This window comes from Lissotriton vulgaris, chromosome 3_1, assembly GCF_964263255.1.
Source record: "Lissotriton vulgaris chromosome 3_1, aLisVul1.2, whole genome shotgun sequence".
Lineage (NCBI taxonomy): Eukaryota > Metazoa > Chordata > Amphibia > Caudata > Salamandridae > Lissotriton > Lissotriton vulgaris.
In genome coordinates, this window is record NC_141689.1 from 33,817,574 (window position 1) to 33,840,169 (window position 22,596).

General features: G+C 47.5%; 1 protein-coding gene across 1 annotated transcript in view; it reads left to right on the forward strand.

The window, feature by feature from the left end:
- The window catches only part of NPR2 (natriuretic peptide receptor 2), a 469,654-nt gene that overhangs the window by 294,862 nt on the left and 152,196 nt on the right, over window positions 1-22,596 (forward strand). The window contains exons 8-10 of the mRNA XM_086960020.1: window positions 2,307-2,427; window positions 19,970-20,044; window positions 20,189-20,266. Of these exons, the coding sequence (XP_086816146.1) occupies window positions 2,307-2,427; window positions 19,970-20,044; window positions 20,189-20,266 (274 nt within the window). The remainder of the gene's footprint in view (window positions 1-2,306; window positions 2,428-19,969; window positions 20,045-20,188; window positions 20,267-22,596) is intronic.

Genomic DNA, 22,596 nt, shown 5'->3' on the forward strand with positions numbered 1-22,596 from the left:
TATCACACTGGCCATTGATGCTGTTACTAAGCATCAGTCACCCCTGCTCTTCCTATCACACTGGCCATTGATGCTGTTACTAAGCATCAGTCACCCCTGCTCTTCCTATCACACTGGCCATTGATGCTGTCACTAAGCATCAGTCACCCCTGCTCTTCCTATCACACTGGCCATTGATGCTGTTACTAAGCATCAGTCACCCCAGCTCCTTCTATCACACTGGCCATTGATGCTGTTACTAAGCATCAGTCACCCCTGCTCTTCCTATCACACTGGCCATTGATGCTGTTACTAAGCATCAGTCACCCCTGCTCTTCCTATCACACTGGCCATTGATGCTGTTACTAAGCATCAGTCACCCCTGCTCTTCCTATCACACTGGCCATTGATGCTGTTACTAAGCATCAGTCACCCCTGCTCCTTCTATCACACTGGCCATTGATGCTGTTACTAAGCATCAGTCACCCCTGCTCTTCCTATCACACTGGCCATTGATGCTGTCACTAAGCATCAGTCACCCCTGCTCTTCCTATCACACTGGCCATTGATGCTGTTACTAAGCATCAGTCACCCCAGCTCCTTCTATCACACTGGCCATTGATGCTGTTACTAAGCATCAGTCACCCCTGCTCTTCCTATCACACTGGCCATTGATGCTGTTACTAAGCATCAGTCACCCCTGCTCTTCCTATCACTATGGCCATTGATGCTGTTACTAAGCATCAGTCACCCCTGCTCTTCCTATCACTATGGCCATTGATGCTGTTACTAAGCATCAGTCACCCCTGCTCTTCCTATCACACTGGCTATTGATGCTGTTACTAAGCATCAGTCACCCCAGCTCCTTCTATCACAGTGGCCATTGATGCTGTTACTAAGCATCAGTCACCCCTGCTCTTCCGATCACAATGGCCATTGATGCTGTTACTAAGCATCAGTCACCCCTGCTCTTCGTATCACACTGGCCATTGATGCTGTTACTAAGCATCAGTCACCCCAGCTCCTTCTATCACAATGGCCATTGATGCTGTTACTAAGCATCAGTCACCCCTGCTCTTCCTATCACAATGGCCATTGATGCTGTTACTAAGCATCAGTCACCCCTGCTCTTCCTATCACACTGGCCATTGATGCTGTTACTAAGCATCAGTCACCCCTGCTCTTCCTATCACACTGGCCATTGATGCTGTTACTAAGCATCAGTCACCCCAGCTCCTTCTATCACACTGGCCATTGATGCTGTTACTAAGCATCAGTCACCCCTGCTCTTCCTATCACACTGGCCATTGATGCTGTTACTAAGCATCAGTCACCCCTGCTCTTCCTATCACACTGGCCATTGATGCTGTCACTAAGCATCAGTCACCCCTGCTCTTCCTATCACACTGGCCATTGATGCTGTTACTAAGCATCAGTCACCCCAGCTCCTTCTATCACACTGGCCATTGATGCTGTTACTAAGCATCAGTCACCCCTGCTCTTCCTATCACACTGGCCATTGATGCTGTTACTAAGCATCAGTCACCCCTGCTCTTCCTATCACACTGGCCATTGATGCTGTTACTAAGCATCAGTCACCCCTGCTCCTTCTATCACACTGGCCATTGATGCTGTTACTAAGCACCAGTCACCCCTGCTCTTACTATCACACTGGCCATTGATGTTGTCGCTGTTGCACTGGCCATTGACGTTGTTACTATGCACCAGCCACTGCTGCTCTTTCTGTAACACTGGTCATTGATACTGTTTTGTTACATTGGCCATTGATGCTGTTGTTGTTGCACTGGCCATTGATGCTGTTGCTACACACCAGTCACTGCTGCTGTTTCTGTAACACGGGCCATTGAATCTGTTGCTATGTACCAGCACCTCTGCCCTTTCTGGAATGCTGGTCATTGATGTGGTTTCTCTTACACTGGCCATTGATGCTGATTCTAGGCAGCAGTAACCGCTGGTCTTCCTGTTACACTGGCCATTGATACTGTCATGTTACTCTGGCCATTAATGCTGTTGCTAAGCACCAGCTTTTCTTTTTACACAGGCAATTGATGCTGTTGTGTTACACAGGCCATTGATGTTGTTGCTAGGCAACAGTCACCGCTGGTCTTCCTGTTACTCTGGGTATTGATACAGTCGTTACTTTGGCCATTGATGCTGATGCCTGTTGCTATGCTACGGTCAGTGGCCATGGATGCTGCTGTCTGTTGCGACGGTCACTGGCCATGGATGCTGTTGGTTAATGAGAGGATCGCTGATGTTGTCCCTGTCACACCTGTCCCTGATACCCCCTCCCTCCCCTCTTGCAGGAAGCTGATGTTGGAGAAGGAGCTGGCCAGCATGTTGTGGAGGATCCGCTGGGAGGAGCTGCAGTTTGGTAACTCTGAGCGTTACCACAAGAGCGCCGGAAGTCGACTCACTCTGTCCCTGGTGAGTAGACGTGACACACACATGCAGTGACACGTCGAGTGTCCTACGCTGAGCCCAGACATGACCAGCCGCCTCTCTTTACCACTCAAACCACAGCTGTGATCAGCTCTTTCTAGGTTCACTCAAACCACAGCTGTGGTCAGCTCCTGCTGGGTTCACTCTGACCAGCGATGCCCTCACCACTCCGGCTCAGGTCACTATACTGTCTCCAGCTTACTCCAGCTGGCATCAATTCTGTGACTCCAATTGTGTTCACTATATCTTGACACCCTCTTAACTCTAAATCCAGCTGTTGTCACTTCTCTACTTCCAGCTGTGCTCACTCTGTCTTCAGCTGTGTTTATTCTCCTTCATCTGTCCACCCCACTCTACCTTCAGCTGTCACCACTACTCTGATCCCAGCTGTCGTCTCTACTCTGATCCCAGCTGTCATCACTACTCTGATCCCAGCTCTCATCACTACTCTGATCCCAGCTGTCATCTCTACTCTGATCCCAGCTGTCATCTCTACTCTGATCCCAGCTGTCATCTCTACTCTGATGCCAGCTGTCATCTCTACTCTGATCCCAGCTGTCGTCTCTACTCTGATCCCAGCTGTCATCACTACTCTGATCCCAGCTCTCATCACTACTCTGATCCCAGCTGTCATCTCTACTCTGATCCCAGCTCTCATCACTACTCTGATCCCAGCTGTCATCTCTACTCTGATCCCTGCTGTCACCACTACTCTGATCCCAGCTGTCGTCTCTACTCTGATCCCAGCTGTCATCACTACTCTGATCCCTGCTGTCACCACTACTCTGATCCCAGCTGTCGTCTCTACTCTGATCCCAGCTGTCGTCTCTACTCTGATCCCTGCTGTCACCACTACTCTGATCCCAGCTGTCGTCTCTACTCTGATCCCAGCTGTCATCACTACTCTGATCCCAGCTCTCATCACTACTCTGATCCCAGCTGTCATCTCTACTCTGATCCCAGCTCTCATCACTACTCTGATCCCAGCTGTCATCTCTACTCTGATGCCAGCTGTCATCACTACTCTGATCCCAGCTGCCATCTCTACTCTGAGCTCAGCTGTCATCTCTACTCTGATGCCAGCTGTCATCTCTACTCTGATCCCAGCTGTCATCTATACTCTGATGCCAGCTGTCATCTCTACTCTGATCCCAGCTGTCGTCTCTACTCTGATCCCAGCTGTCACCACTACTCTGATCCCGCTGTCACCACTACTCTGATCCCAGCTGCCATCTCTACTCTGATCCCAGCTGTCGTCTCTACTCTGATCCCAGCTCTCACCTCTACTCTGATCCCAGCTGTCAGCACTACTCTGATCCCAGCTGCCATCTCTACTCTGATCCCAGCTGTCATATCTACTCTGATGTCAGCTGTCATCTCTACTCTGATCCCAGCTGTCATCTCTACTCTGATCCCAGCTGTCGTCTCTACTCTGATCCCGCTGTCACCACTACTCTGATCACCCCTGTCATCTCTACTCTGATCCCGCTGTCACCATTACTCTGATCCCAGCTGTCGTCTCTACTCTGATCCCTGCTGTCACCACTACTCTGATCCCAGCTGTCGTCTCTACTCTGATCCCTGCTGTCACCACTACTCTGATCCCAGCTGTCGTCTCTACTCTGATCCCAGCTGTCACCACTACTCTGATCCCAGCTGTCGTCTCTACTCTGATCCCTGCTGTCACCACTACTCTGATCTCAGCTGTCACTTCTACTCTGATCCCAGCTGTCATCTCTACTCTGATCCCGCTGTCACTTCTACTCTGATCCCAGCTGTCGTCTCTACTCTGATCCCAGCTGTCACCACGACTCTGAACCCAGCTGTCGTCTCTACTCTGATCCCTGCTGTCACCACTACTCTGATCCCAGCTGTCGTCTCTACTCTGATCCCAGCTGTCACCACTACTCTGATCCCAGCTGTCGTCTCTACTCTGATCCCTGCTGTCACCACTACTCTGATCTCAGCTGTCACTTCTACTGTGATCCCAGCTGTCATCTCTACTCTGATCCCGCTGTCACCATTACTCTGATCCCAGTTTTCACCACTACTCCGATCCCAGCTGTCAGCACTACTCTGAACCCACCTGTCATCTGTACTCCGATCCCAGCTGTCACCATTATCTGATCCCAGCTGTCACCTCTACTCTGATCCCATCTTTCACCACTACTCAGATCCCAGCAGTCATCTCTACTCTGATCCCAGCTGTCACTATTATCTGATCCCAGCTCTCACCTCTACTCTGATCCCTGCTGTCACTTCTACTCTGATCCCAGCTGTCACCTCTACTCTGATCCCAGCTGTCACTTCTACTCTGATCCCTGCTGTCATCTCTACTCTGATCCCAGCTGTCACTATTATCTGATCCCAGCTCTCACCTCTCCTCTGATCCCAACTGTCACCTCTACTCTGATCCCAGCTGTCACTATTATCTGATCCCAGCTGTCACCTCTACTCTGATCCCAGCTGTCACTATTATCTGATCCCAGCTGTCACCTCTACTCTGATCCCAGCTGTCACCTCTACTCTGATCCCAGCTGTCACTATTATCTGATCCCAGCTGTCACCTCTACTCTGATCCCAGCTGTCACTATTATCTGATCCCAGCTCTCACCTCTACTCTGATCCCAGCTGTTATCAGTACCCTGATCCCAGCTGTCATCTCTAATCTGATCACAGATGTCACGTCTACTCTGATCCCTGCTGTCACCCTACTCTGATCCCAGCTGTCACTTCTACTCTGATCCCTGCTGTCACCTCTACTCTGATCCCAGCTGTCACTTCTACTCTGATCCCAGCTGCCATCTCTACTCTGATCCCAGCTGTCACTATTATCTGATCCCAGCTCTCACCTCTACTCTGATCCCAGCTGTCACTATTATCTGATCCCAGCTCTCACCTCTACTCTGATCCCAGCTGTCACTTCTACTCTGATCCCTGCTGTCACCTCTACTCTGATCCCAGCTGTCACTTCTACTCTGATCCCAGCTGCCATCTGTACTCTGATCCCAGCTGTCACTATTATCTGATCCCAGCTCTCACCTCTACTCTGATCCCAGCTGTCACTATTATCTGATCCCAGCTGTCACTTCTACTCTGATCCCAGCTGTTATCAGTACTCTGATCCCTGCTGTCACTTCTACTCTGGTCCCAGCTGTCACCATTACTCTGATCCCAGCTGTCACTTCTACTCTGATCCCAGCTGTCACTTCTACTCTGATCCCAGCTGTCATCTCTCCTCTGATCCCAGCTGTCACTATTATCTGATCCCAGCTCTCACCTCTACTCTGACCCCAGCTGTCACTATTATCTGATCCCAGCTCTCACCTCTACTCTGATCCCAGCTGTCACTATTATCTGATCCCAGCTCTCACCTCTACTCTGACCCCAGCTGTCACTATTATCTGATCCCAGCTCTCACCTCTACTTTGATCTCAGCTGTCACTATTATCTGATCCCAGCTGTCATCACTACTCTGATCCCAGCTGTCATCTCTACTCTGATCACAGATGTCACGTCTACTCTGATCCCTGCTGTCATCTCTACTCCGATCCCAGCTGTCACTTTTACTCTGATCCCAGCTGCCATCTGTACTCCGATCCCAGCTGTCACCATTATCTGATCCCAGCTGTCACCTCTACTCTGATCCCAGCTGTCACCTCTACTCTGATCCCAGCTGTCACTTCTACTCTGATCCCTGCTGTCATCTCTACTCCGATCCCAGCTGTCACTTCTACTCTGATCCCAGCTGCCATCTGTACTCCGATCCCAGCTGTCACCATTATCTGATCCCAGCTGTCACCTCTACTCTGATCCCAGCTGTCACTTCTACTCTGATCCCTGCTGTCATCTCTACTCTGATCCCAGCTGTCACTATTATCTGATCCCAGCTCTCACCTCTACTCTGATCCCAGCTGTCACTTCTACTCTGATCCCAGCTGTCACCTCTACTCTGATCCCAGCTGTCACTTCTACTCTGATCCCTGCTGTCATCTCTACTCTGATCCCGGCTGTCACTATTATCTTATCCCAGCTGTCACCTCTACTCTGATCCCAGCTGTCACTATTATCTGATCCCAGCTCTCACCTCTCCTCTGATCCCAACTGTCACCTCTACTCTGATCCCAGCTGTCACTATTATCTGATCCCAGCTGTCACCTCTACTCTGATCCCAGCTGTCACTATTATCTGATCCCAGCTGTCACTTCTACTCTGATCCCAGCTGTCACTATTATCTGATCCCAGCTCTCACCTCTACTCTGATCCCAGCTGTCACTATTATCTGATCCCAGCTGTCACTTCTACTATGATCCCAGCTGTTATCAGTACCCTGATCCCAGCTGTCATCTCTAATCTGATCACAGATGTCACGTCTACTCTGATCCCTGCTGTCACCCTACTCTGATCCCAGCTGTCACTTCTACTCTGATCACAGCTGTCATCTCTACTCTGATCCCAGCTGTCACTTCTACTCTGATCCCTGCTGTCACCTCTACTCTGATCCCAGCTGTCACTTCTACTCTGATCCCAGCTGCCATCTCTACTCTGATCCCAGCTGTCACTATTATCTGATCCCAGCTCTCACCTCTACTCTGATCCCAGCTGTCACTATTATCTGATCCCAGCTGTCACCTCTACTCTGATCCCAGCTGTCACTATTATCTGATCCCAGCTGTCACCTCTACTCTGATCCCAGCTGCCACCTCTACTCTGATCCCAGCTGTCACTATTATCTGATCCCAGCTGTCACCTCTACTCTGATCCCAGCTGTCACTATTATCTGATCCCAGCTCTCACCTCTACTCTGATCCGAGCTGTCACTATTATCTGATCCCAGCTGTCACTTCTACTCTGATCCCAGCTGTTATCAGTACCCTGATCCCAGCTGTCATCTCTAATCTGATCACAGATGTCACGTCTACTCTGATCCCTGCTGTCACCCTACTCTGATCCCAGCTGTCACTTCTACTCTGATCCCTGCTGTCATCTCTACTCTGATCCCAGCTGTCACTTCTACTCTGATCCCTGCTGTCACCTCTACTCTGATCCCAGCTGTCACTTCTACTCTGATCCCAGCTGCCATCTCTACTCTGATCTCAGCTGTCACTATTATCTGATCCCAGCTGTCACTTCTACTCTGATCCCAGCTGTTATCAGTACCCTGATCCCAGCTGTCATCTCTAATCTGATCACAGATCTCACGTCTACTCTGATCCCTGCTGTCACCCTACTCTGATCCCAGCTGTCACTTCTACTCTGATCCCTGCTGTCATCTCTACTCTGATCCCAGCTGTCACTTCTACTCTGATCCCAGCTGCCATCTGTACTCCGATCCCAGCTGTCACCATTATCTGATCCCAGCTGTCACCTCTACTCTGATCCCAGCTGTCACCTCTACTCTGATCCCAGCTGTCACTTCTACTCTGATCCCTGCTGTCATCTCTACTCTGATCCCAGCTGTCACTATTATCTGATCCCAGCTCTCACCTCTACTCTGATCCCAGCTGTCACTTCTACTCTGATCCCAGCTGTCACTTCTACTCTGATCCCAGCTGTCACCTCTACTCTGATCCCAGCTGTCACTATTATCTGATCCCAGCTCTCACCTCTACTCTGACCCCAGCTGTCACTATTATCTGATCCCAGCTCTCACCTCTACTCTGATCTCAGCTGTCACTATTATCTGATCCCAGCTGTCACTTCTACTCTGATCCCAGCTGTTATCAGTACCCTGATCCCAGCTGTCATCTCTAATCTGATCACAGATGTCACGTCTACTCTGATCCCTGCTGTCACCCTACTCTGATCCCAGCTGCCATCACTACTCAGATCCCACCTGTCACCACTACTCTGATCCCAGCTGTCATCTGTACTCTGATCCCACCTGTCACTTCTACTCTGAACCCAGCTGTCATCTGTACTCTGATCCCTGCTGTCACTTCTACTCTGGTCCCAGCTCTCACCTCTACTCTGACCCCAGCTGTCACTATTATCTGATCCCAGCTCTCACCTCTACTCTGATCCCAACTGTCATCTCTACTCTGATCCCAGCTGTCACTATTATCTGATCCCAGCTCTCACCTCTACTCTGATCCCAGCTGTTATCAGTACCCTGATCCCAGCTGTCATCTCTAATCTGATCCCTGCTGTCACGTCTACTCTGATCCCTGCTGTCACCCTACTCTGATCCCAGCTGCCATCACTACTCAGATCCCACCTGTCACCATTACTCTGATCCCAGTTTTCACCACTACTCTGATCCCAGCTGTCAGCACTACTCTGAACCCAGCTGTCATCTGTACTCTGATCCCTGCTGTCACTTCTACTCTGGTCCCAGCTGTCACCATTACTCTGATCCCGGTACACAGACAAAATATCGAGTTTTAAATATCGATATACAATAATATCGAAGTTTAAATATCGATGGGACAAAATATCGAAGGTAAGTAATATCGACAGTCTTAATATCGATATTAGTATGATATCAGTAATATCGAAGTTTTAAATATCGATGTCAATAATATCGAAATAAATAACTTCGATGTTACTAATATCAATGTTTAAATAAATTTAGTGTATATTATATTGTATTTATTATGTTTTATTATTTATTTTTAATGTAATTTAATTAAATATTGTCTTTTACCACTGTAGCGGGTTGTGGGTTTATAGGGGAATAGGGTGGGAAGTAATTTAATTATGTTAAATTAATTATTAATTAGTAGGAATTATTAATTAATTAATTGAGAAATAATTTGTAATTAATTTTAATTAATTGATTAATTGATAAATATGTTCTGTAGCGGGTTATGGGTTTATAGGGGAATAGGGTGGGAAGTAATTTAATAATAATTAATTAATTAATATATGTTTGTACATATTTTAATTAATAATTAATTGGTAATTAATTTATATTAATTAATTAATATAATTTTGTACGTATTTTTAATTATTAATCAGTTGGTAATTAAGTAATATTAATTAGTTAATTACATTAATTATAGTAATTTTTTTATATATAATTTTTTGTTATTGTTAATTAATTAATTGGGAAAAATAATATTAATTATTAAATTAAATTAATTACAGCTAATGTGCTAATATATTAACTTTATTGTTATTGTTAATTAATAATTAATTGGTAATTAAATAATATTAATTAATTTTGGGTAAAGGAGTATTTTTAGGGTTCAGGGTCAGTTTTCAGTTTTTGGGTAAAGGGGTATTTTTAGGGTTCAGGGTCAGTTTTCAGTTTTTGGGTAAAGGGGTATTTTTAGGGTTCAGGGTCAGTTTTCAGTTCTTGGGTAAAGGGGTATTTTTAGGGTTCTGGGTCAGTTTTCAGTTTTTGGGTAAAGGGGTATTTTTAGGGTTCAGGGTCAGTTTTCAGTTTTTGGGTAAAGGGGTATTTTTAGGGTTCAGGGTCAGTTTTCAGTTCTTGGGTAAAGGGGTATTTTTAGGGTTCAGGGTCAGTTTTCAGTTTTTGGGTAAAGGGGTATTTTTAGGGTTCAGGGTCAGTTTTCAGTTTTTGGGTAAAGGGGTATGTTTAGGGTTCAGGGTCAGTTTTCAGTTCTTGGGTAACGGGGTATTTTTAGGGTTCAGGGTCAGTTTTCAGTTTTTGGGTAAAGGGGTATTTTTAGGGTTCAGGGTCAGTTTTCAGTTTTTGGGTAAAGGGGTATTTTTAGGGATAAGGGTCAGTTTTCAGTTCATGGGTAAAGGGCTATTTTTAGGGTTCAGGGTCAGTTTTCAGTTTTTGGGTAAAGGGGTATTTTTAGGGTTCAGGGTCAGTTTTCAGTTTTTGGGTAAAGGGGTATTTTTAGGGTTCAGGGTCAGTTTTGGGTTTTTGGGGTACAGGGATATTTTTAGGGTTCAGGGTCAGTTTTGGGTACAGGCGTACAGGGTAAAAACAAAAAAATATTACATTAAATCAATTAAATAACATTAAAATAAATAAAATTACATTACATTTTTAAGTGTTTTATTTATTTTAAATGTATATGTATTAATTTTAATTTTGTTTTAATATTTTTATTTAATATTTGTAAAATTATATGTATTTTAAAATTATTTTTACATTATTATTAATACATTTAAAAAAACGATATTTTTAATTCCGATATTTTTGTACTACGATATTATTTTTTCGATATTTTTGTACTTACCTTTATGAAGATAGGATTCCGATATTTTTGATGTCGATATTTTTGTTCCGATATTTTTTGTATTTCGATATTCTGTCTGTCGATATTATGTCAGACATTCCTGATCCTAGCTTTCACCACTACTCAGATCCCAGCAGTCACCTCTACTCTGATCCCAGCTGTCATCTGTACTCTGATCCCAGCTGTCACTTCTACTCTGATCCCAGCTGTCACCTCTACTCTGATCCCAGCAGTCACCTCTACTCTGGTCCCAGCTGTCACCATTACTCTGATCCCAGCTTTCACCACTACTCAGATCCCAGCAGTCACCTCTACTCTGATCCCAGCTGTCACCATTACTCTGATCCCAGCTGTCACCTCTACTCTGATCACAGTTGTCACCTCTACTCTGATCCCAGCTGTCACCATTATCTGATCCCAGCTGTCACCTCTACTCTGATCCCAGCTGTCACCTCTACTCTGATCACAGTTGTCACCTCTACTCTGATCCCAGCTGTCACCATTATCTGATCCCAGCTGTCACCTCTACTCTGATCCCAGCTGTCACCTCTACTCTGACCCCAGCTGTCATCTCTACTCTGATTCCAGCTGTCACCTCTAGTCTGATCCCAGCTGCCATCTCTACTCTGATCCCTGCTGTCACCTCTACTCTGATCTCAGCTGTCATCTCTACTCTGATTCCAGCTCTCATCTCTACTCTGATCACAGATGTCACGTATACTCTCATCCAAGCCGCCATCTCTACTATAATTCCAGCTGTCATCTCTACTCTGATCCCAGCTGTCATATCAACTCTGGTCCCTGCTGTCACCTCTACTCTAATCCCAGCTGTCACATCTACTCTGATCCCAGCGGTCCCCTCTACTCTGATCCCAGCTGTCTCCTCTACTCTGATCCCAGCTGTCATCTCTACTCTGATTCCAGCTGCCATCTCTACTCTGATCCCAGCTGTCATCTCTACTCTGATCCCAGCTACCATCACTACTCTGATCTCAGCTGTCACTTCAACTCTGATCTCAGCTGTCATCTCTACTCTGATCCCAGCTGTCATATCAACTCTGGTCCCTGCTGTCACCTCTACTCTAATCCCAGCTGTCACATCTACTCTGATCCCAGCGGTCTTCTCTACTCTGATCCCAGCTGTCTCCTCTACTCTGATCCCAGCTGTCATCTCTACTCTGATTCCAGCTGCCATCTCTACTCTGATCCCAGCTGTCATCAATACTCTGATCTCAGCTGTCACTTCAACTCTGATCTCAGCTGTCATCTCTACTCTGATTCCAGCTGCCATCTCTACTCTGAGCTCAGCTGTCACTTCTACTCTGATCCCAGCTATCATATCTACTCTGATCCCTGCTGTCACTTCTACTCTGATCCCAGCTGTCACCACTACTCAGATCCCATCTGTCACCACTACTCTGATCCCAGTTTTCCCCACTACTCTGATCCCAACTGTCACCTCTACTCTGACCCCAGCTGTCATCTTTACTCTGATCCCAGCTCTCATCTTTACTCTGATCCCAGCTCTCATCTCTACTCTGATCCCAGCTGTCATCTCTACTCTGATCCCAGCTACCATCACTACTCTGATCTCAGCTGTCACTTCAACTCTGATCTCAGCTGTCATCTCTACTCTGATCCCAGCTGTCATATCAACTCTGGTCCCTGCTGTCACCTCTACTCTAATCCCAGCTGTCACATCTACTCTGATCCCAGCGGTCTCCTCTACTCTGATCCCAGCTGTCTCCTCTACTCTGATCCCAGCTGTCATCTCTACTCTGATTCCAGCTGCCATCTCTACTCTGATCCCAGCTGTCATCTCTACTCTGATCCCAGCTACCATCACTACTCTGATCTCAGCTGTCACTTCAACTCTGATCTCAGCTGTCACCTCTACTCTAATCCCAGCTGTCACATCTACTCTGATCCCAGCGGTCTCCTCTACTCTGATCCCAGCTGTCTCCTCTACTCTGATCCCAGCTGTCATCTCTACTCTGATTCCAGCTGCCATCTCTACTCTGATCCCAGCCGTCATCTCTACTCTGATCCCAGCTACCATCTCTACTCTGAGCTCAGCTGTCACTTTTACTCTGATCCCAGGTATCATATCTACTCTGATCCCTGCTGTCACTTCTACTCTGATCCCAGCTGTCACCACTACTCAGATCCCATCTGTCACCACTACTCTGATCCCAGTTTCCCCCACTACTCTGATCCCAACTGTCACCTCTACTCTGACCCCAGCTGTCATCTTTACTCTGATCCCAGCTCTCATCTTTACTCTGATCCCAGTGTCACTTCTACTCTGGTCCCAGCTTTCACCACTACTCTGATCCCAGCTGTCACCATTACTCTGGTCCCAGCTGTCACCTCTACTCTGAACCCTGCTGTCACCTCTACTCTGATCCCAGCTGTCACCATTACTCTGGTCCCAGCTTTCACCACTACTCTGATCCCTGCTGTCACCTCCACTCTGATCCCAGCTTTCACCACTACTCTAATCCCCCCTGTCATCACTACTCTGATCCCAGCTGTCACCTCTACTCTGGTCCCAGCTGTCGTCTCTACTCTGATCCCAGCTGTCATCTCTACTCTGATCACAGATGTCACATCTACTCTCATCCCAGCTGTCATCTCTACTCTGATCCCAGCTGTCATCTCTACTCTGATCCCAGCTGTAACCTCACCTCTACTCTGATCCCAGCTGTCACCTCTACTCTGATCTCAGCTGACACTTCAACTCTGATCCCAGCTGTTATCAGTACCCTTATCCCAGCTGCCATCTCTACTCTGATCACAGCTGTCACCTCTACTCTGATCCCAGCTGTCATCTCTACTCTGATTCCAGCTGCCATCTCTACTCTGATCCCAGCTGTCATCTCTACTCTGATCCCAGCTACCATCACTACTCTGATCTCAGCTGTCACTTCAACTCTGATCTCAGCTGTCACCTCTACTCTAATCCCAGCTGTCACATCTACTCTGATCCCAGCGGTCTCCTCTACTCTGATCCCAGCTGTCTCCTCTACTCTGATCCCAGCTGTCATCTCTACTCTGATTCCAGCTGCCATCTCTACTCTGATCCCAGCTGTCATCTCTACTCTGATCCCAGCTACCATCTCTACTCTGAGCTCAGCTGTCACTTCTACTCTGATCCCAGCTATCATATCTACTCTGATCCCTGCTGTCACTTCTACTCTGATCCCAGCTGTCACCACTACTCAGATCCCATCTGTCACCACTACTCTGATCCCAGTTTTCCCCACTACTCTGATCCCAACTGTCACCTCTACTCTGACCCCAGCTGTCATCTTTACTCTGATCCCAGCTCTCATCTTTACTCTGATCCCAGTGTCACTTCTACTCTGGTCCCAGCTGTCACCATTACTCTGGTCCCAGCTGTCACCTCTACTCTGAACCCTGCTGTCACCTCTACTCTGATCCCAGCTGTCACCATTACTCTGGTCCCAGCTTTCACCACTACTCTGATCCCTGCTGTCACCTCCACTCTGATCCCAGCTTTCACCACTACTCTGATCCCAGCTGTCACCTCCACTCTGGTCCCAGCTTTCACCACTACTCTGATCCCCCCTGTCATCACTACTCTGATCCCAGCTGTCACCTCTACTCTGGTCCCAGCTGTCATCTCTACTCTGATCACAGATGTCACATCTACTCTCATCCCAGCTGTCATCTCTACTCTGATCCCAGCTGTAACCTCACCTCTACTCTGATCCCAGCTGTGATCCCAGCTGTCATCTCTACTCTGATCTCAGCTGACACTTCAACTCTGATCCCAGCTGTTATCAGTACCCTTATCCCAGCTGCCATCTCTACTCTGATCACAGCTGTCACCTCTACTCTGATCCCAGCTGCCACCTCTCCTCTGATCCCAACTGCCATCTCTACTCTGAGCTCAGCCTTCATCAGTACCCTGAGCCCAGCTGTCACTTCTACTCAGATCCCAGTTTTCCCCACTACTCTGATCCCAACTGTCACCTCTACTCTGACCCCAGCTGTCATCTTTACTCTGATCCCAGATCTCATCTCTACTCTGATCCCAGCTGTCACCTCTACTCTGGTCCCAGCTGCCGTCTCTACTCTGACCCCAGCTGTCATCTCTACTCTGATCCCAACTGTCACCTCTACTCTGACCCCAGCTGTCATCTTTACTCTGATCCCAGATCTCATCTCTACTCTGATCCCAGCTGTCACCTCTACTCTGGTCCCAGCTGTCGTCTCTACTCTGACCCCAGCTGTCATCTCTACTCTGATCACAGATGTCACATCTGCTCTCATCCCAGCTGTCATCTCTACTCTGACCCCAGCTGTCATCTCTACCCTGATCCCAGCTGGCATCTCTACTCTGATCCCAGCTGTCTTCTCTACTCTGAGCTCAGCTGTCTTCTCTACTCTGAGCTCAGCTGTCATCTCTACTCTGAGCTCAGCTGTCATCTCTACTCTGAGCTCAGCTGTCATCTCTACTCTGATCCCAGCTGTCACTTCTACTCTGATCCCAGCTGTTACCTCTCCTCTGATCCCAGCTGTCACCTCTACTCTGATCTCAGCTGTCACTTCTACTCTGATCCCAGCTGTCACTTCTACTCTGATCCCAGCTGTCACTTCTACTCTGATCCCAGCTGTCACCTCTCCTCTGATCCCAACTGTCATCTCTACTCTGAGCTCAGCTGTCACTTCTACTCTGATCCCAGCTGTCACTTCTACTCTGATCCCAGCTGTCACTTCTACTCTGATCCCAGCTGTCACCTCTCCTCTGATCCCAACTGTCATCTCTACTCTGAGCTCAACTGTCATCTCTACTCTGAGCTCAGCTGTCATCTCTACTCTGATCCCAGCTGTCACTTCTACTCTGATCCCAGCTGTTACCTCTCCTCTGATCCCAGCTGTCACATCTACTCTGATCCCAGCTGTCACTTCTACTCTGATCCCAGCTGTCATCAGTACCCTTATCCCAGCTGCCATCTCTACTCTGATCCCAGCTGCCACCTCTCCTCTGATCCCAACTGCCATCTCTACTCTGAGCTCAGCCTTCATCAGTACCCTGATCCCAGCTGTCACTTCTACTCAGATCCCAGTTTTCCCCACTACTCTGATCCCAACTGTCACCTCTACTCTGACCCCAGCTGTCATCTTTACTCTGATCCCAGATCTCATCTCTACTCTGATCCCAGCTGTCACCTCTACTCTGGTCCCAGCTGTCGTCTCTACTCTGACCCCAGCTGTCATCTCTACTCTGATCCCAACTGTCACCTCTACTCTGACCCCAGCTGTCATCTTTACTCTGATCCCAGATCTCATCTCTACTCTGATCCCAGCTGTCACCTCTACTCTGGTCCCAGCTGTCGTCTCTACTCTGACCCCAGCTGTCATCTCTACTCTGATCACAGATGTCACATCTACTCTCATCCCAGCTGTCATCTCTACTCTGACCCCAGCTGTCATCTCTACCCTGATCCCAGCTGGCATCTCTACTCTGATCCCAGCTGTCTTCTCTACTCTGAGCTCAGCTGTCTTCTCTACTCTGAGCTCAGCTGTCATCTCTACTCTGAGCTCAGCTGTCATCTCTATTCTGAGCTCAGCTGTCATCTCTACTCTGATCCCAGCTGTCACCTCTACTCTGATCCCAGCTGTTACCTCTCCTCTGATCCCAGCTGTCACCTCTACTCTGATCTCAGCTGTCACTTCTACTCTGATCTCAGCTGTCACTTCTACTCTGATCCCAGCTGTCACCTCTCCTCTGATCCCAACTGTCATCTCTACTCTGAGCTCAGCTGTCATCTCTACTCTGAGCTCAGCTGTCATCTCTACTCTGATCCCAGCTGTCACTTCTACTCTGATCCCAGCTGTTACCTCTCCTCTGATCCCAACTGTCATCTCTACTCTGAGCTCAACTGTCATCTCTACTCTGAGCTCAGCTGTCATCTCTACTCTGATCCCAGCTGTCATCAGTACCCTTATCCCAGCTGTTATCACTACTCTGATCCCAGCTGTCATCAGTACCCTTATCCCAGCTGTTATCACTACTCTGATCCCAGCTGTCACCTCTACTCTGATCCCAGCTGTCACTTCTACTCTGAACCCAGCTGTTACCTCTCCTCTGATCCCAGCTGTCACATCTACTCTGATCCCAGCTGTCACTTCTACTCTGATCCCAGCTGTCATCAGTACCCTTATCCCAGCTGCCATCTCTACTCTGATCCCAGCTGTCACTTCTACTCTGATCCCAGCTGTCATCAGTACCCTTATCCCAGCTGCCATCTCTACTCTGATCCCAGCTGCCATCTCTACTCTGATCACCCCTGTCATCACTACTCTGATCCCAGCTGTCATCTCTACTCTCATACCAGCTGTTATCAGTACCCTGAGCCCAGCTGTTGTCATCTGATACCCTGGCTATCCTTAGTACTCTATTTTGTGTTGTCGTCACTGTCCTGCTATCCTCCCACCTGAACCCCAGCTGTTGTTACTACTCTCAGCCTAGCAGTCATTGGCCGTCCTACTCCAGCTGTCGTCACTACTACAACTTCAGGTGTGGTGGCCATCATGAGCCTGTATCATCAACACTGCCATCACTACTCTGTGTCCTACTGGTGTTACTAACCCAATTTCCAGCTGTGCTTACCTGTGGATGGATGGATAGGTTTTTATATAGCGCAATATCACCGCCAGGTCTCAAAGTGCTTTGCATTGGGAACCCGTCCTGGTTTTTCCCTGTGAGATAGCCCCTACTGGGTATCCCCAAGGTGAAAGCCGGGCATCCCGCCGCGGGGGGCCGTAGTGGAGATTAAGCAAGCTATTGCCCAGAGTCGCAGAGTGTGAACCTGTGATTCGAGTAGGCACCGAAGGTAGAATTACCGAGTCCGTGGACATTTTGGGCTCAAGACCCTGCCGCGTCGGGAATTGAACCCTTGTCCCGGGTCTGATCTCAGCGTCCAGGTCTGCCTCCTCTAACCAGTGAGCCACACTTCTCCACCTGTCTGATCGCAGCTGCAGATGTGACTTGCACTGCAGCCTGTGCCGTTCTGTGTGTACCTATAGAAATACATTAGGATGTGAAAAGTAACTTGATATTGTGAAGGTAATACCACTAGAGTTGTACAAGAAAACTCTTCTGCATGAAAAAAAGGTTAATACTGTAAGAGGTTTTTACCTATTTCTTACACTGTTTATGTAAGATATTCTGTTAGATTACAGGTTCACAACAGGTGGATATAACACAATACGCATTATTTGATGATTGTGTGTCAGAGGTTAAAACATGCCTTTTGAAGAGCGCCACCTGTCGGCTGTAGTGTCTTTTATAGATTGACCATCATGATTCCCACAATTGCAGACCTCACCAGCCTCCATTTAATGGAGCTCTGGACAGTCCCAGCTGCATTACATGTTTCATATCTATTGATAGAACACTGCAGCAATTTCTTTGTAAGATTTTCCTTCTCCTTGTATAATATCAGCCTTCAGGGAGTGGCTTTACTATACATTGGCATAATGGGGGCCCCACCGCCTGGAGCAGCCCAGGTGTGCAGGTCAACTCTAGTTCCATCAAACCCAGCACGACACATGTTGCACTGGTGATTGGCGAGTGACGTCATGGCTGGCCGGGATCTTAGGGCCTGCTTTAGATCTCAGCGGACGGGTTACTCTTTACAGCGGTGACGGATATCCATCCGCTGAAATATAAATCCCATAGTATCCTATGGGATTTATATCTTGGCGTTGGCATATCCGTCGCCGTTGTGGCGGAGCGGGTCAGGCTCTAGTTTCTATAGTCGTATCTGGCGAAGAGGCCCACGCGTGTTACTACTCACCACTAAGGGTAGTGATCCCTGCTTCCCTGCTTCATACTCTTGACTACTTGATTCACTTGTCATCCTGCCTTGCTCACTTGTGTGTTATAATATATCTCTTTTTTTTCATCATATTCTCTTGTCTTTCCCATCCTCTGTAGCAGTGTCACAGTGTAGTTGTTGGGAGTAGAAGTTGTTGTTCTTCCACAGTGTAGTTGTTGGGGAGTAGGATATGTTGTTCTTCCACAGTGTAGTTGTTGGGGAGTAGGAGATGTTGTTCTTCCACAGTGTAGTTGTTGGGAGTAGAAGATGTTGTTCTTCCACAGTGTAGTTGTTGGGGAGTAGGAGATGTTGTTCTTCCACAATGTAGGTGTTGGGGAGTAGGGTATGTTGTTCTTCCACAGTGTAGCTGTTGAGTAGGATATGTTGTTGTGCCACAGTATAGTTGTTGAGGAATAAAAGATGTTCTTCCACAGTGTAGTTGTTGGGGAGTAGGAAATGTTGTTGTGCCACAGTGTAGTTTTTGGGTGTGGAAGGTGTTGTTGTGCCACAGTGTAGTTGTTGGGAGTGGGAGGTGTTGTTGTGCCACAGTGTAGTTTTTGGGAGTGGAAGGTGTTGTTGTGCCAAAGTGTAGTTGTTGGGGAGAGGGAGGTGTTGTTGTGCCACAGTGTCGTTTTTGGGAGTGGAAGGTGTTGTTGTGCCACAGTGTCAGTTGTTAGGAGTGGGAGGTGTTATTGTGCCACCGTGTAGTTGTTGGGAGTGGGAGGTGCTGCTGTGCCACAGTCTAGTTTTTGGGAGTGGAAGGTGTTGTTGTGCCACAGTGTAGTTGTTGGGAGTGAGAGGTGTTGTGCCGCAGTGTAGTTGTTGGGGCTAATGTCAAGAAACGATTGTATGCATTTGGTTCATTACTTGCTAAGCCAAAGTGCTGCCTTTATTTCATGATAGATATGTCATTGAATGGACTAGATCTTGTGTTTAAAGAGGTCTGATGTGCAGGTCGTCTGTTGCAGGTGTTTCTGGCTCCAACAACTTCTCATACCCCCCTCCACAGCATGTCCTGCACTCCTCACAGACTCCAGCCCTCTGTGCTGCGCCTCACATCTCCTTGTACAACTGGCCGCTTGGCGTTTGAGTGTAAAAATGTCTCCCACAATCCGGCTTCCCTTCGTATAGGTGTCATACACCCTGGCCCAAAGTGTGCGTTCTTGTATCCTGTTCTCTTCAGAATCTCTCCTGTTTGCAGTGTTTCTCTCTTTATTCCTTATAAAATTTACCTCTCTGCTGTGCTTCTTCCAGATTGCTGTGTATCCCCTCTGTGCTCTTCCAGTTTGCTGTGTATCCCCTCTGTGCTCTTCCAGTTTGCTGTGTATCCCCTCTGTGCTCTTCCAGTTTGCTGTGTATCCCCTCTGTGCTCTTCCAGTTTGCTGTGTATCCCCTCTGGGCTCTTCCAGTTTGCAGTGTATCCCCTCTGTGCACCCAGTCATAGTGCTTTCTGCCTTGCTCTGTGTCTACCCCTCTGCATCAGTGTTTCTTTAATGATTGTCTGATCTGTCCTAGAGAGGCTCCAGCTATGGCTCCTTGATGACTGCCCATGGGAAGTACCAGATCTTTGCCAACACCGGCCACTTCAAGGTGTGTTATCAGACCTCGCTCGTTAGCCTCTGCTGTCCATGTCTCCCTGCCTTGTCCCATCCTGTCCTTCCATCTTTTGGTGTCTTCTTGTCGTCCATAGTAGATCAGTCCTGCAGTTATTCAGCTGTTCCTTCTCTTCCACAGGGGAACGTGGTGGCCATTAAGCACGTCAACAAGAAGCGGATCGAGCTGACGAGGCAGGTGCTCTTCGAGCTGAAGCACGTAGGTATCTGGACCTGTTGTTCTCATGCTTGTAGCGCTGTCCACCTGGCGGGGAGGCTGCTTAGGGCTGGTGTCCCTGTATATCCGCTGTGATTGTTACACTCAGTTAGAGCCATTGGGTTCTGGTCCAGCTCCACAGGTCTTTCCACAGTGCTGCTTCTTCCTTGGAGTTTTTCCTGCAGCTCTAATAATATTGCAATCAATGAGGTTGGAGCCCCATGTGGTCATTCATCTCCATGTCCCTGTTTTTAAGTTTTGCATTTGCATTGCTGTTTTTTATTACTGTTGGTGTTTCTGTGGCTTATCGCATACCTACTGTGGTACTGATGACCATCGGTTGCTTTCATGACCAAGACTTTCACCCCGGGTGGTCTCCTGAATGAGGGGGGGTGTTCAGTACCATGGAATGTACTATGAAGGGATTCAGTAACCTAAGGTGAGAGTGTTGATTGTCAATGGTTTCCACGGAAATCGCTGATTCCAATATTCAGGATGTGGCTGTGATGGGAAACTTTGGTGACATTTGTTGGGACTGCAGATGGTTTCTATGAGCTTGTGCCTGACCAGCAATTGTTTCCTTTAATAGAGATGTGACCACTATGTGTCTCCTTGACCATGAATGTGTAGCTGAGAGCATCAGTGGCACATAGACGGTCTCACTATCCTGAATGTGAGAATCAGCAGGCCATGCATGGTCTTGTTGACCATGAATGTATCAAGGGACCATGGGTGGTGCTCATGACTAGGGATGAGAGCATCAGCGAATCATCAGTGGTCTCTTTGGCCATGAAACAGAATATCACGGGACCATTGGTGTTGTTCATGACCAGGAACGAGAGCATCAATCATTCCACAACCATGGAAATCACTTTGGATGGACATCATGACTGTGGAACCAAAGGTCCGAGTATCAAGGATCCATGGGTGGTGTCCATGAACAGGGATGAAGGCATCAATGGACAATGAGTGAGATCCATGCCCAGCAATGAGATCATCAGCACTTTCCATGACGATGGAGAGCCCTAAGAATGGTCACCATGACCATGAGTGTTTTCCTGGGTGAAGAGTGGTTTGCGTTACCATGAATGTGACTATAGGCAGGTTCTGGCCATGGGTGATTTTATGGCTGTAGGCTTCATTGGCCTTTGTGACCAAGAGTGGTTTCCATAGCCACCGATGTGAGCATGGACGTTTCCATGACTGTGGATATAGCCATGTGTGGTTCCATCGCCTCAGTGGTTTCATGATGGGTAGAACGGCCACCGTGGTCACCTTCAATAATTTCCTGATCTTAAGTTATTCATGCCCATGTCCACCCACATTAATATGCATACAAAGAAAGGCTTTTGACGTCTCTGGAGAGTTTTGATAACTATGAATTTGGCCATGGATGTATCCTTGGGCCGCGGATGTGACAACCAATATTTATAGGATTACGAAGGTGCTCAGAAATATATCTCACAATGGAGGTCAAAAAAGCCTACGTGACTACTGAAGGTTTCCTTATCTATGAATATGACCATGGGAGGCATTGATGACTACTTACTTGAAGACGGTTGAATTATTAATGTTGCAAATCCAGAGTTGGTTCTCTGATTAAGGTTGTGACTCTGGATTTATCTCAATGTCATTGAGAGTTCGACGATCATGAGCACCTGATTTATCTTGCTACCATAGATGGTGCGATGAATATTTGCATGACTCTGGATTTATCTCATTACTTTGGACAATTCAGTAGTTAAGAGTGTGGCTCTGACACAGCCAGTTCAGTGATTATATGGTGGCAGCGGATTTATCTCATTACCATGGGTGGTTCAATGATTGTGTCTGCAGCTCTGATATTATCTCATTACCATGGATAGTCCAATGACCGTGGGTGTGAATCTGGCTGTATCTTATTGGCAAAGATTGTTCAATTATTACATGTGCAACACTGTGTTTATCTCATTACAACTGATGGTTCAATTATCATTGGTGTCACTCTGTATTCATCTCATTACCATCGATAGTTTAATGATTATATGTGTGGCTCTGTGTTTATGTCCTTACGACTGAGGGTTCAATGATCATTGATGTGACTCTGTTTTCATCTCATTACCAAGGATTGTTTAAAGATGATATGTGTGGCTCTGTCTTTATCTCATTATGACTGATGGTTCAATTGTCATTGGTGTGGCTCTGTTTTGATAAGAGTGACAGGAGTAACGACGAGGGGTTCAGGAGTCCTGCTTGGGTGTACTAGCAACAGCGGCGGCTCTTCCGCTAAGGCGCAGGAGTGTCGCCTCACCGCTTCAACTGCAGACTCAATACAAAAAAGAATATTATAATAA